At 39.7% G+C, this 12,520-nt stretch overlaps 1 protein-coding gene and 1 long non-coding RNA gene across 7 annotated transcripts in view; one reads left to right on the top strand and one right to left on the bottom strand.

The window, feature by feature from the left end:
• Positions 1-12,520, bottom strand: part of MRTFB (myocardin related transcription factor B) — a 75,677-nt gene that overhangs the window by 9,332 nt on the left and 53,825 nt on the right. For 5 of the 6 annotated variants that reach the window (XM_064152972.1, XM_064152975.1, XM_064152970.1 and 2 more), the window contains 5 exons: positions 11,928-12,068; positions 11,157-11,404; positions 9,481-9,634; positions 5,979-7,004; positions 1,924-2,079 (listed from right to left, as the gene is read on the bottom strand). In XM_064152972.1, coding sequence (XP_064009042.1) covers positions 1,924-2,079; positions 5,979-7,004; positions 9,481-9,634; positions 11,157-11,404; positions 11,928-12,068 — 1,725 coding nt within the window. The remainder of the gene's footprint in view (positions 1-1,923; positions 2,080-5,978; positions 7,005-9,480; positions 9,635-11,156; positions 11,405-11,927; positions 12,069-12,520) is intronic. The other variant, XM_064152971.1, reaches the window with a different exon arrangement.
• LOC135180520 (uncharacterized) overlaps positions 1-12,520 on the top strand; it is a 36,867-nt gene that overhangs the window by 12,590 nt on the left and 11,757 nt on the right. The gene's annotated exons all lie outside the window — the stretch shown is intronic.

Raw genomic sequence — 12,520 nt, 5'->3', positions numbered from 1 at the left:
TAGAATGTGAACAGACACCCAAGTGTGTAGGAGCAAACTGATGGAATAATCATCTGGTTTGCAAAAATGAAAAATAAGCTACCTGAGAAAGCCTAGATGAATTCAAGGAAAACTTCTTCTAGAAAACAACTGTAGTAGTAAAAACACTATAGCAGTAAAACCAACTTCATGAGGAAGTGTTACATTAGTAAGTAATGTTGCTCACAGTTCATTAGCTCAGTCGGTCTGCTGAAATACCCATGCCACGTGAAATGCACACAGCAGATGTACAGATTTAATTGTGAATGCATGAAGTCTGTCCTGGCCTATTGTTTCACATCAGCACTTTGCTTTCTGATATAAAAAAACTAATGCAGTAATGTTGCCTAGTTTCCTATGTAAAAGATGGCAGTAGATATATGAGGAAAAAGAGGTAGGATAGGCAGGCTGTTAAGTTCTGATGGGAACTATGTGGTCTCCATAACAACTGATCTGAGTAGGGGAAAACACCAGAGGGTAAAATTCTTTATCTCCTGCAGTCATTTCAAGGAACCTCTAGATAGCAGAAGAAGAAAACTGCTAGTTTCTGGCACAAGTACATGCCTCAGGATGACTGGGAAACTTCTACATGGAACCTGTCAAATTAACACAAAGTAAGATTAGCCCCTCAACAAATCCCAGAGAACTTGGAGGAGATCTGCTTTTTGCATATATGTCAGTTTTGACTTCCGTAGAATAACCTCAATGTCCACAAAATCAAACAAACTGAACAAGCAGTCCAAAAAGTGGAGATGTTTATTTAGCTCTGTTCCCCTTTATTAACCAAATGTCTAGAGAATGGCAGAGCATATTCATTCATCTTCTAAGATTAATTCTTAACTGGAACAAGAACCTTAGCAAATGCAGAAGCAGATTAGAGGACACTGCACACATAGAAACCCTAAACTGTATCACAGCATGGGTTTTATGATGCACTTTGGTAAACTGAAATATAAACTTTGAAGGCTGAGATATTTTGTAATAGTTACATAACATACTGAAAAAAATTACTTTCTTCATCTGTAGACTTCTGTTTTTACTGAATTACCCTTTTCCTTGTGGCAGGCTGAAAAACCTTATACTAAGTGTTGGGGCTTTAGAATAAATAGCACTGATGAGGAGGCAATAAAGTCCAAACCCAGTCTGAGTTCCTAGTAACAGAGGTCAGCCTGAAAGAGGCTCAAAGAATGAGAAAGCCTTTTCTTCTGTAATGACTCGTGTTGATGGGTTAATTTCCATTACTGTATAAACATGACTGGCTTGGCAGTCACAGCTGTGCATGCAGCTGATCAACATCTGCTTTGAAATGGGAAATGTCAGAGCTGGTTGTTTTGTTTAGGGAGGAAGAGAAGGATATCTCTCTGAATCATTCCCTACATTCCTCAGGAAGAGATGTAGGTATGGTGAGGTTCTGGCTTGCTGGAATTGCTGTCCTAAGTATCTGAGTCCATAGCTTGCTTTGTAAGTAAGGATGAAATCAACAAGGAAAACAGGAGAACTAAAAGGAAATCCTGCAGTATCTCTCTGAAGCCATAGGTAAAAACTTTTCCTTAAGAGAGAATCTTCTACTTTCAGCTGATGCCAAATAAGAGAAACTGACTGGAATACCTGGCATACCACTTGTGCCAAGCATGAGGAAGAACATACAGTGGTGCCATAAGAGTGCCATTAAGAAAAGAGGGCTTTAGACTTATGTATTTATTTGCAGTGGAAAACTCCAGTCCTGCATGGACTAAAATATTACAATTACAAGACCGTTGTATCACACAGAAAAATATAGTACAGAGATGTTAGGTGACCTCATCATTTTTGTATGATGCAGATGACACATAAAATATTCTAAAATCACTGCCTAGATTTAGATTACACAACTATTTATTGTAATGCTTATTGCTATCCACAAACCTTTCTGATTTGTTGGGTCTGACCAAGTGCATGCTGCATGATGGTATTTGGTTTTGATTGTGGAGTATGCATCTGAGGTGCTGTCTGGACCAGGCCAGAGGAAGAAATAGGAGCAGGTATTTGTGATGGGGTCTGTATTCCAGCTTGGGATTGAGCCTAAAGGATGAAGATAAAATATTTGAATTATTTGTATCTCACAGTAAATTATATCATGTAAAAATCTGTTGCATAGATGATGCAGTATAGCAATAGCATGTATTCTGGGAAGGATGAGCATCAGTTGTGTATAGGAGTCAAAATTTCCACTCTGGTATTGGTGCATTCCCAGCTAAAAGGTGGTGGTTATTTTGATATCAGAGTTTAAGAAAGATAAACTGCAGAGGGTCCAGTGAAGACCAATGAAAATAATAAAACATTAAGAGAGCATAATCAGTAAGAAAGGAGCGTAAGAACTGGGTTTGAGTAACCAGAAAGACAAAACTGATGATGCAAGAAAAATAGTGTTTTTAAGAAGATCATAGTAGTTTTTAATGGCTGTTGAAATGCAAGAAGCTTGTCTAGCTGTAGGAAGGACATTTTTAGCTAATAGTTAAGAATACTTTATGCAGTATCAGTGAAGAGAAATACTAAACAAGCTGCTTAAGGTTGTTACAGAATTCTAGAATGATTTTAGAACAATTTAGACAAAAATCTGTCTGGGTACATAGCCATCAGGAACAGCACTGTGGACTGTGGGGCCCATACCCATCAGAATTTTACAATCCTTGTAAGTATTGAGAAATATGATGCTGCTCATGCTTAGAGCCAAAGCCTAGTCCCACAATGTGCACCACTGCCAAGTACATACTGGAGATGAAAGAATGATCTGTTAGCAAAATACTATGTTGGTGGCAGTGAGGTTTCATCTAGCTACATCCCAGTAATGCCACTGAGAAATTTATGCTTAGTTCTATCTTAGACCAACAGGTTGTTCAGCTTAGTCAGATTACTGTTATCCCTCTTGATTTATTCTGTAGTTAGTTACTGTGATACTACCTATAATCAGAATAGGAATAATAGTTGTGTAACAATGGCTTCTTTTCATATCTCCACTGGAGTTCTGTAACCTAACATTCACAATTTTTTCACCACACAAGGAAGCTCAAGCATCATAGAATCAGTCAGGGTTGGAAGGCACCACAAGAATCATCTAGTTCCAACCCTCCTGCCCTAGATCAGGCTGCCCAGAGCCTCATCCATCCTGGCCTTAAACATTGCCAGGTATGGGACCTCAACCACCTCCCCAGGCAACCCATTCCAGACTCTCACCACTCTCATGGTAAAGAACTTCCTTCTCACGTCCAGTCTGAATCTCTCCACCTCCAGCTTTGCTCCATTTCCCCTAGTCCTCCTCGCTACCTGGTATCCTAAAAAGTCTCTCCCCAGCTTTTGTGTATGCCCCCTTCAGACACTGAAAGGCCACAATAAGGTCACTCCGGAGCCTCCTCTTTCTTCTCCAGGCTGAACAGCCTCAACTGTTTCAGTCTGTCCTCATAGGAGAGGTGCTCCAGCCCTCTGATCATCCTTGTAGCCCTTCTCTGGATATGCTCCAGCATGTGCACGTCCCTCTTGTAATAGGGGCTCCAGAACTGGATGCAGTACTCCAGGTGGGGTCTCACTAGAGCAGAGTAGAGGGGAAGAATCACCTCCCTCAACCTGCTGGCCACACTTCTCCTGATGCAGCCCAGGATCTGGTTGGCTTTCTGGGCTGCAATTCCACACTGCTGGCTCATGTTGAGCTTCTCATCTATCAGCACCCCCAAGTCCCTCTCAGAGTTGCTCTCCAGCCAGTCACTGCCCAGCCTGTATTTGTGCTTGGGATTGCCTCAACCCAGATGCAGCACCTTGCACTTGGTCTTGTTGAACCTCATGAGGTTGGCTTGTGCCCACCTCTCCAGCCTGTCCAGGTCCCTTTGGATGACCTGTTCATAGAAGGCCACCAGGTTTGTCAGGCAGGACTTGCCCTTGGTGAAGCCATGCTCCTCACTATTCTCCTGTCTGAGTAGTGCCTCTAGGAGGATTTGCTCCATGATCTTACCAGGCACAGAGGTGAGACTGACTGGCCTGTAGTTCCCCAGCTCCTCCTCCCTACCCTTTTTGAAAAATAGGAGTTATGTTTCCCCTTTTCCAGTCAGTGGGGACTTTACCAGACTGCCATGACTTTTGGAATATAATAGAGAGAGGTTTAGCAACCTCATCTACCAGTTCTCAGTACCCGCGGGTGTATCCTGTTGTGTCCCGTGGACTTGAACACTTTCAGATTCTTCATGTGATCACGAATCTGATCTTCACTTATGATGGGCAGCTCTTCCTTCCAGTCTCTGTCATTATCTTCCATGACTCCATGAGTGTGGCTGGAGGCCTTTGCAGTGAAGACTGAGGTAAAGAAGTTGTTGAGAACCTCAGCCTTTTCCATGTCACTTGTGACCATTTCACCTGTTTTCTTTCTGAGAGGGACCACACCTTCCCTAGTCTTCTTTTCACATTGATATACCTGTAGAAATTCTTGGTTTTCCCTTTGACTTCCCTAGCTAGATTCAATTCAAACTGTGCCTTGGCTTTCCTAACCAGATCTCTAGCTGCTCGGACAGCTTCCTTATATACCCCTCATTCCAGCTGTCCTTTCTTCCACTCCTTGTAGAGGTTTTTTTTTTGCTAACAGTGTGTCCAGGAACTCCTTGCTCAGCTAGGCAGGCCTCCGAGCATTCTTCCCTGCTTTCCCCTTTGTTGGTATACATTGCTCCTGGACACAGAGGAGGAGATTCTTGAATACTGACCAGCTGTCCTGGGCCCCTCTTCCCTCTAGGGCTTTATCTCATGATACTTTGGCCAGCAGATCCCTGAAGCAATCAAATTCTGCATGCCTGAAGTCTAGGGTCATAAGATTAGAATACATCCTTCTGGTTGCCCTAAGGACCTTAAATTCAACTGCTTAATGGTCACTGCAGCCAAGGCTGTCCCTGAGCCTCACATTGGTCACCAGCCCTTCCCTGTTGGTGAGAACAAGGTCCAGCATAGCACCTTTTCTTGTTGGTTCCTCTACCGTTTGGAGGAGGAAGTTGTCATATATGCAATCCAAGAACATCCTGGATTGCTGATGCATTGCTGTGTTGTCCCTCCAGCAGATGTTAGGGTGGTTGAAATTCCACATGAAGACCAGGGCTTGTGACCTGGAAGCCGCTTCTATTTGCCTGTGAAGAACCTCATCTGTTTGGTTCTGCTGGTCAGGTGGCCTGTAGCAGACCCCTACAGTAACATGACCCTCCCCTGTCTTCCCTTTAATTATAACCCATGCATTCTCAACCAGCTCATCATTCTTCCCCAGGTGGAGTTCCACCAATTCTAGCTGGTCATTGATATAGAGGGCAACAACTCCTCCTTCCCTGCTAATCCTTCCTAAAGAGCTTGTACCCATGTATCCCTACGTTCCAGTCATGGGAATCATCCCACCAAGTTTCAGTGTAGCCACTATGTCATGGCATCTCAACAGCACAGTGGCCCTTAATTCATCCTGCTTGTTGCCCAGGCTTGAGGCATTTGCATAGAGGCACTTCAGCTGGGCTGGCCCTATTGTCCTTTTGTGCCGATTCCCCTTGATTTCCTCAGATTGTCCTGGTGCATCATCCCTGGCTTGCCTCAGGGCAGCAAGTTGAGGGCTCTCATTAGCACTCCATCCTTCTGCCTCTGGTGAGCTGCCCCATGTTTTACAGACAGGTATATCCCAAAATAAAGTACTCTGTGTGTAGCTCCATTACAATTTGGAATTAATGAAATGGTAGTTTATCAAAGGCAGCTGGGCATGGATGCATGGTAAGACAACTACCTTTCAGTAACAAGAACTTGCAAAGAAAGTGAGCACCTCATTGGCTTAACTTTTTCTGCTCTTCTCCCCAGAGCAGAAACAGGCTAAGGCTGATCTGTAAGTTAATATTACAAGCAGTATATTTAACCATTTATACTAAACTATGGAAGTAGTGCCATGCAGTTTACATGGTGAAAAATAAAAATACTCTTACCTGCAACTTTATATTTCCAACGGGTAGCTGCACTGCAGTGGTAGAATTCGGTCCCTGGATAGACAGTGGAAGGAGGAGCTGTGCAGTTCCTTGGGTAGTTAACAGAGCTTGAGGCTGGGCCACAACTGCAGTTTGTGGCTGCCTTGGTGGATTAACATAAAATTGAGAAATGGCATTCTGAGGTTCAACTTTGGCTACAGGTATCTCCTGCTTGATAACAACTGCCTTTTTGGCAATGGGATTCTGGCCACTAGTATATACCGATTGTCTTAAGGAGTGACTAGCTACAGGTACAGATTGACTTGTACTTGAGCAGTCAGTAAGAGCATTTTCATCTTTCACAGAAGCACTGAATGGCTTCTGTTCCAAAGCAGATGAGTTACCAGAAGTTTGTGACTGTTGCTGTTGTCCCCGTTTTTCAACCTCAAGTTGCATTTTCAGTACTTCAACAAGTTTTTGCTCTTGTTCCAGTTTCCTTTTGAGCTCTTCAATCTGCTTTTCCTTTTCTTGAAGCTTGCGGTCCTTTTCTGCTACGTCAAACTCCATGGCTGAGATGCTTCCACTACTGCGATTCTGATTATCATCACTCACATTTGCTTTTAGTGGTGACGTACTCAAGAACTGGGATGGTGACATCATGGTCATCATTTCTGTGAAAGTATCTGCCATACTAGTATCATCTGTGCTTAGACTAGACTGTTCTGAAGGAGAGGGAGATATAGGCAAAGGAGAGCTAATATTTTCAGTGTTTACTGCTTTGCAGCCAGGTCCAGTTGATGTTTTTTCTGGAGGAAAGCTGGATATCGTGTTAGCCACTGGTTTATTTAATGCTGCAACAGGAAATGCCACAGTCACTTCCCCAGTGTTACCTGTGGCCCCAGTAGAAGCAGTTACTGTAACAGAGCTTGTAGTAGCAACCCCATTGTTATTAAGATCTTGATATGGTTTCAGACGCTCAATGAGATCTGTTTTTGTTCCAGAGACTGGTAGTCCTCTCAATTTCAACTCTATTTTAAGCTCTGCTACCTGAAATAAAGCACAATAGTTAAAAAAATTGGAAGTTATTTATATACATTCTACCTCACTATATCTTAATAAGAAAAATGATTTTTCAGTACATTTTTTAGTTACTACACCTCTGTGCTCTGACAGCATGTATGATCTCTGAGCATATTTCCATGACCTGCTACTTACTTTCCCTGACTAAAACCTTAGCAGTCTTCAGTCATTGTCTAATGAATAGCAGCAGAGTTATGCTGATTTTTCATAAATATTAAAAATAGAAAAATTATCATCCAGCTCAAATTCTGGGCTAAAAACTTTGGAAGCAAACCTGTAGACTATGTCAGCAGTGCAGATAAAAGCACTGAATGATACCACAGTGAATCTCTTTCTCACACCATCACAACAGACAGTTCTGTTTCCAAGAAATGTTATCAGGTCAGTTGGGTGATTAATGAGATACATCAACCACAGACTCTCTCTAATTAGCAATTGGACAGTTAGCAGCTGGGTGTCACCTGGGTTTCTTTTACAAACACAGAAAGTACAAGTGCTCAAAATTAATCTACTTTCTGACAGAAATATGTTCACAATTTTCCAGTGAGATTACAAAGTAGAGTGCAAATGTGTGTGTAAATTATTTCTCTACTTCAAAATAGAATTAAAATACAACAGTAACAATGAATGGCTCCAGTCTATGATTTACATACACCACATCTAAATGTAGAATGTTTGGGCTATAGGTATGTTATAACCATCTACGATAGTCACCTCAGTAATATTTCAGTGCTTTGCCAGTTTAGAAATTTAAATTATAGGTTGTCATGATTTGGAAATGATGAAGAGTCATAACAATCCATTTAACATCTCTGAGAACCAAAGCAATTTTATGTTAAATAACTGCATACATAACAATGGTTATAAGCTGTTTCATCCAGTCTGGTAACCCCTGGTACCCTTGCTTGAGAGTGCATTCCAATTTTTCCGTTTTTTAGCAATGCACTTCTGTATTCTTAATCAAAACTGATTTATATTATTCAGTGTTAAAACCACCACCAGCAGGTCTGCAGCTATGACTTATGGTACTGTTACCATATTATCAGGAATACCAATGAACTAGGCAGAAATAGATAAGTAAATTTCTTTAATCACTACAAAGCACAAATTCAGATGTCACTGTAGGGATCTTAAAAAGTTGATAACTTGAAGTTTAAAAAGTTTACTTTGGAAGCTGTTGCTTGAACTGCGTTTTATAGACTTCTTTCATATTGAAAGATAGGCATGAACTGACATTACTATCTTGAGAATCTGATCTTCTGACACCTTTTCTATCCCTTCATGTCTAAAGAAATACTGACTGCCATCCCTCAGAAACCCAAAACCTTGGTTAAGGAGAAATTAATGAAGTGCCCACTAGATGTCCCTAGGCTTCTGCTCAAGTTTGTAACATTCGTGGAGTTACTGAGATTTTGAACATGAATCTCCCCAAGCTTCTTCACACTTGCTTTCATTAGGTCCCTCACAATATTAATTCCTGTTAATAGGGTATTTCTGAAGGAAGAAAATACTATTCAATGCTTCCATATTACAGTTCAAGCATAATTTACACCCTTATAACTTCAAGATGATTGTATGAAATGTAGAGTTCATTTTCAGATGATGTGTTGATCTCTTATTTTTTGGTTCTCCGTTGCCACTGTTATTGCTATATTGGCTTCATAGCAGAGACCTCTCTGAATCTGTTTTTTTAGGGTATCTTTTAATTTACACTGCTTAACAAAACACTGATTACACTGATTAACAAAGTCTCTTCATTGATATTATAGCAGCCTTCCAGTACCTGAAGGAGGCCTACAGGAAAGCTGGAGAGGGACTGTTTATAAGGGCCTGTGGTGAAAGGACAAGCAACAACGGTTTTAAATTAAGTCAGGGCAGATGTAGATTAGACATTAGGAAGAAGTTTTTTACTATGCAGGTGGTGAGACACTGGAACACATTGCCAAGAGAAGTTGTGGACACCTCATCCCTGGAAATATATAAGAGCAGGCTGAATGAGGCTCTAGTAGGAGGTGTTCCTGCCCATGACATGGGGGTTAGAGCTAAATGATCTTTAAGGTCCTTCCCAACTCAAGCCATTTTAGGACTTCAGGATGTCATGACAAAGTTACTGTTCCAGTGTTTAAATTTGCTTGGGCTAAAACTTCACATGAAGTGCACCTAATAGCTTTCCCCATGTTTTGAATTATGTACATATAGAATCTATCTGAAGTTATTCTTCATCAGGAAAGAAATGTCATTTCTACAACATACGCATGTGAATAAAAACAAATATTAAAGTCCAAAGGTTGTATATGAAAACTTTGTCAACCTTACTCTAAAGAGTTAAAAGAAAAATAGTTTTCTTTGGTGAATAGACCAGACTTATTCTTGACAGTAAGAGTTTGCATGATTATGACCTATAGTGGTTCACAGGCACAGAGAAATCTTTCTTATTTTTCACCTTCAAGTCATCCAAGCTTGAAGGAAGAGGTCCTGGTTTCCGGCTAGGAATATTACTGTTCTGTCTTGGGGAGCTGGCAGCTGATGTTGGTGTGCTGTTGTTCAAAGAATTCAGTGGTGTATTCCCGTTGTTATTCTGTTTGTCATTCAGTGGCCTTTAAGTGATAAGGAAAAAGGAAGACAACAATGTCAATGCTAAATATACCAGGTTTTTAATCAAGAAGCTGTGTTTATGAATCAAGTGTCTACCAAGTTATTGAACAAATGAATTTTTTTACAATAACATATTTAATGTAAAACATTACCATCAAATATTTTTAATAAAACAGCACAGAGAAGAAAACAAAAGGGTAGTATGCTGATATTTTCTTTTCTCTTCATTGTTTTTATTAGTGCCATGGCATCCCTGAAGGATACTATGGCCTGTAGAATCATTTTATGAAAATTAATCACTAACCATGGCAGCTAGGATTTTTTGTTTGACATCAATAAACAGCCTCCCCCCCCAATATTGAACTCTGTATATCAATCCTACATGCATGTCCGATGTTCATATATAGCAAGGATGTTATGAAGGCAGTTTAATCTGAAACTGATGCATTTTTATCACCTGTACTCATAAAAAGAATGTCACATAAGAATTTCAAACTAATTGTAAAAATATGTAAAAAGAAATCATTTCCACTATGTATCATAAGTCAGCTCTTTTATTTCGTTCAGATGATTTATGAAGAAATGTTTCTGAAATGTCAGTAAATGGAACATAAGAAGCGTGGGTAAGCAGGCCAAAACATCTCTAGTCCAAATGTTAGGATACATGGTAATTATAAATATAACCACAGATGGTATCTTTAACTTTTCTAGCTTCCCTTGCTGAGGAAAAATAATGTGGTGAAAACTAATTAAAAAAAAAAAGTCAAAAGTCATTTTAATCTAGGGATGTGTGACTGTGGCTTGTTACACTGTAAGCACAGCACTTCTAGGAAAAGATTGGTCTTGGTGAGAATGAAACTCTGCAGGCAGCCTCTAATTCTGCCATAGTGTGCTGGCAACTCTTTGAGGATTTCTTTTTCTGACTGCTTTTACCTATAAATCAGAAGGTGCACTGTTAAAAGTGCTTAAGATCCACAGTGTTAAGGAACTCACAAAAGCACTAGAGTTCCTACAAAAAATGCATTAAAAAAATTACCTAGCTAAAAATGATTATTTCTTCTTATTTGTAAACTGTGCTTTGTGAAAAAGACAATCAAAACACAATAATTGTATGGGTCTTTGTAAAAGCCATTGTCTGTAAGCTTCTCTTCTTCTCTGCCGATCTATATCATATTTTCAGTGAAAAGATGTGTCAAAATTTTCTTGCTTTTGTGTAAATGTTTTTGAGTTTCAAACATGCATCTTGGAAAAAACTGCATCTGATGGGCAGGAGGGTCTGTTTTCCATGTCACACAAAACCAACTAGGACTACTTTAAATGCTTCTCAAACCTCTGGAGTATTTTAACAAGGGAACCGTCTAATCATATTGTTAAATCACGCAAACAGTACTCATGCCATTTAAGTTTTCTTGGGTTCCAGCTGTCTCTTAACATTTTCAATGCATGTTTACTTCTACAGCATAAAGCCTATAACTGATGTATGTATCTTTTTTTTTAAAGAGACACAAATAATGCTTCACATACTTCAGCGGTGCAGGTAGAATTGTCTGGTAGTTGTAGTGTTGTTGCTGTTGGCTCAGGATCTGTAGCTGCAAAAACAGTTGCTGCTGTTGTAGGAGACGAGCATAGTTGGAGTCCATCTGTGGCTCGTTTTTCTCACCTTTCTGATCAGGTGGAATATACTGATGATACTTCAATTTCTTCACCCTTGGCTTTGGTTCTTTACATTTCTTGCTCCGATGCTTATCATTTGGGTTCTTTGGATGGCTTTGCTGTTTATACATGGAAAAGATTGAAAGAGCTGTAACAGACATCTCATTTACAAACAGTTATGCAAGGTGCATAGAAGCTTTGCTGTTCAACAGTTTGGTTACAGGTAGACTATGAATACAGTTGCCTGTGTTCCTATTACATTGTTCTCCATACAAAACTAGATTAGGAAAGATCAATTTTGCACAAAGAAAGTAGGAACTTAGTATCACAAAAATCTGTTGTCCTTATTTCTTAAAAACGTCTATGGAAACATCAAGGATAATTCTGCTTGAAAAGCTTTTGCCAGCTGTACTGTAAGGACCTCTTGAAATAATGAGCTAGTCCCTACAAGCATTAATAGTTGATTTTAGCATCCAAAAGGTTTTAGTTAACAACCCAGTGTACTCTCCTGAACACTAACTAGTGAAAGTTGTTGTTATAGGCGATATAATGTTGCTATTTTTTTCTTCCATTAAATATAGCATTGGAAGAGGACACAGATTAAGAACAGAATCCTCAGGTGGCATTATTACAGATACCTACCTTTACTAACGTTGGCCCAGACTTTGCTGTGGATACAGTACTTGTGGTCAGGGTGGTTGCAGCAGTAGAACGTGTAACCTGCTGTTCGACTGAAGAGGGGGTTTTGAGAAATTCAGGAACTGGAGAGGTTAAAGGTGGATACTAGTATTAAAAAGATATAAGGAAGAAGAGAAACATTAAAAACATCCACCATCTGAAAATGTATTAGAAGCTTAAGACAATTTACTATCACATTAAGTTCACAAAATATTTTTAGGAGGAATGTCAAACCAGGACTATTTTGTATACGTTTTAGCACACTTCAAATAGAGCAAACAAGATAAACTGGTTTCTTACCTTGGCTTCTCAGTTTACATTTTAACTACTGCATGTAAATATATCCCAAATATGTTTTACTTCCAGTTTCACCAAAGCAAGAGAGTAATTCATTTTAGTATCAATTTTTGTAATATAACTTAATAGATATTTTTCCAACATTAACATTTTTTAGATTAAATATTGCTGAATTATATGCAGATAAAAAGAATTATCAAACAGAACATGTAACACAGAAAAAAGCCTGCAGTAAGGGCTTTGTTTTCTTAACCATTACA

The sequence above is a fragment of the Pogoniulus pusillus genome, chromosome 13, assembly GCF_015220805.1.
Source record: "Pogoniulus pusillus isolate bPogPus1 chromosome 13, bPogPus1.pri, whole genome shotgun sequence".
Lineage (NCBI taxonomy): Eukaryota > Metazoa > Chordata > Aves > Piciformes > Lybiidae > Pogoniulus > Pogoniulus pusillus.
Note: the sequence above shows the minus strand (reverse complement) of the source record. Positions and strands in the feature narration are given on the sequence as shown.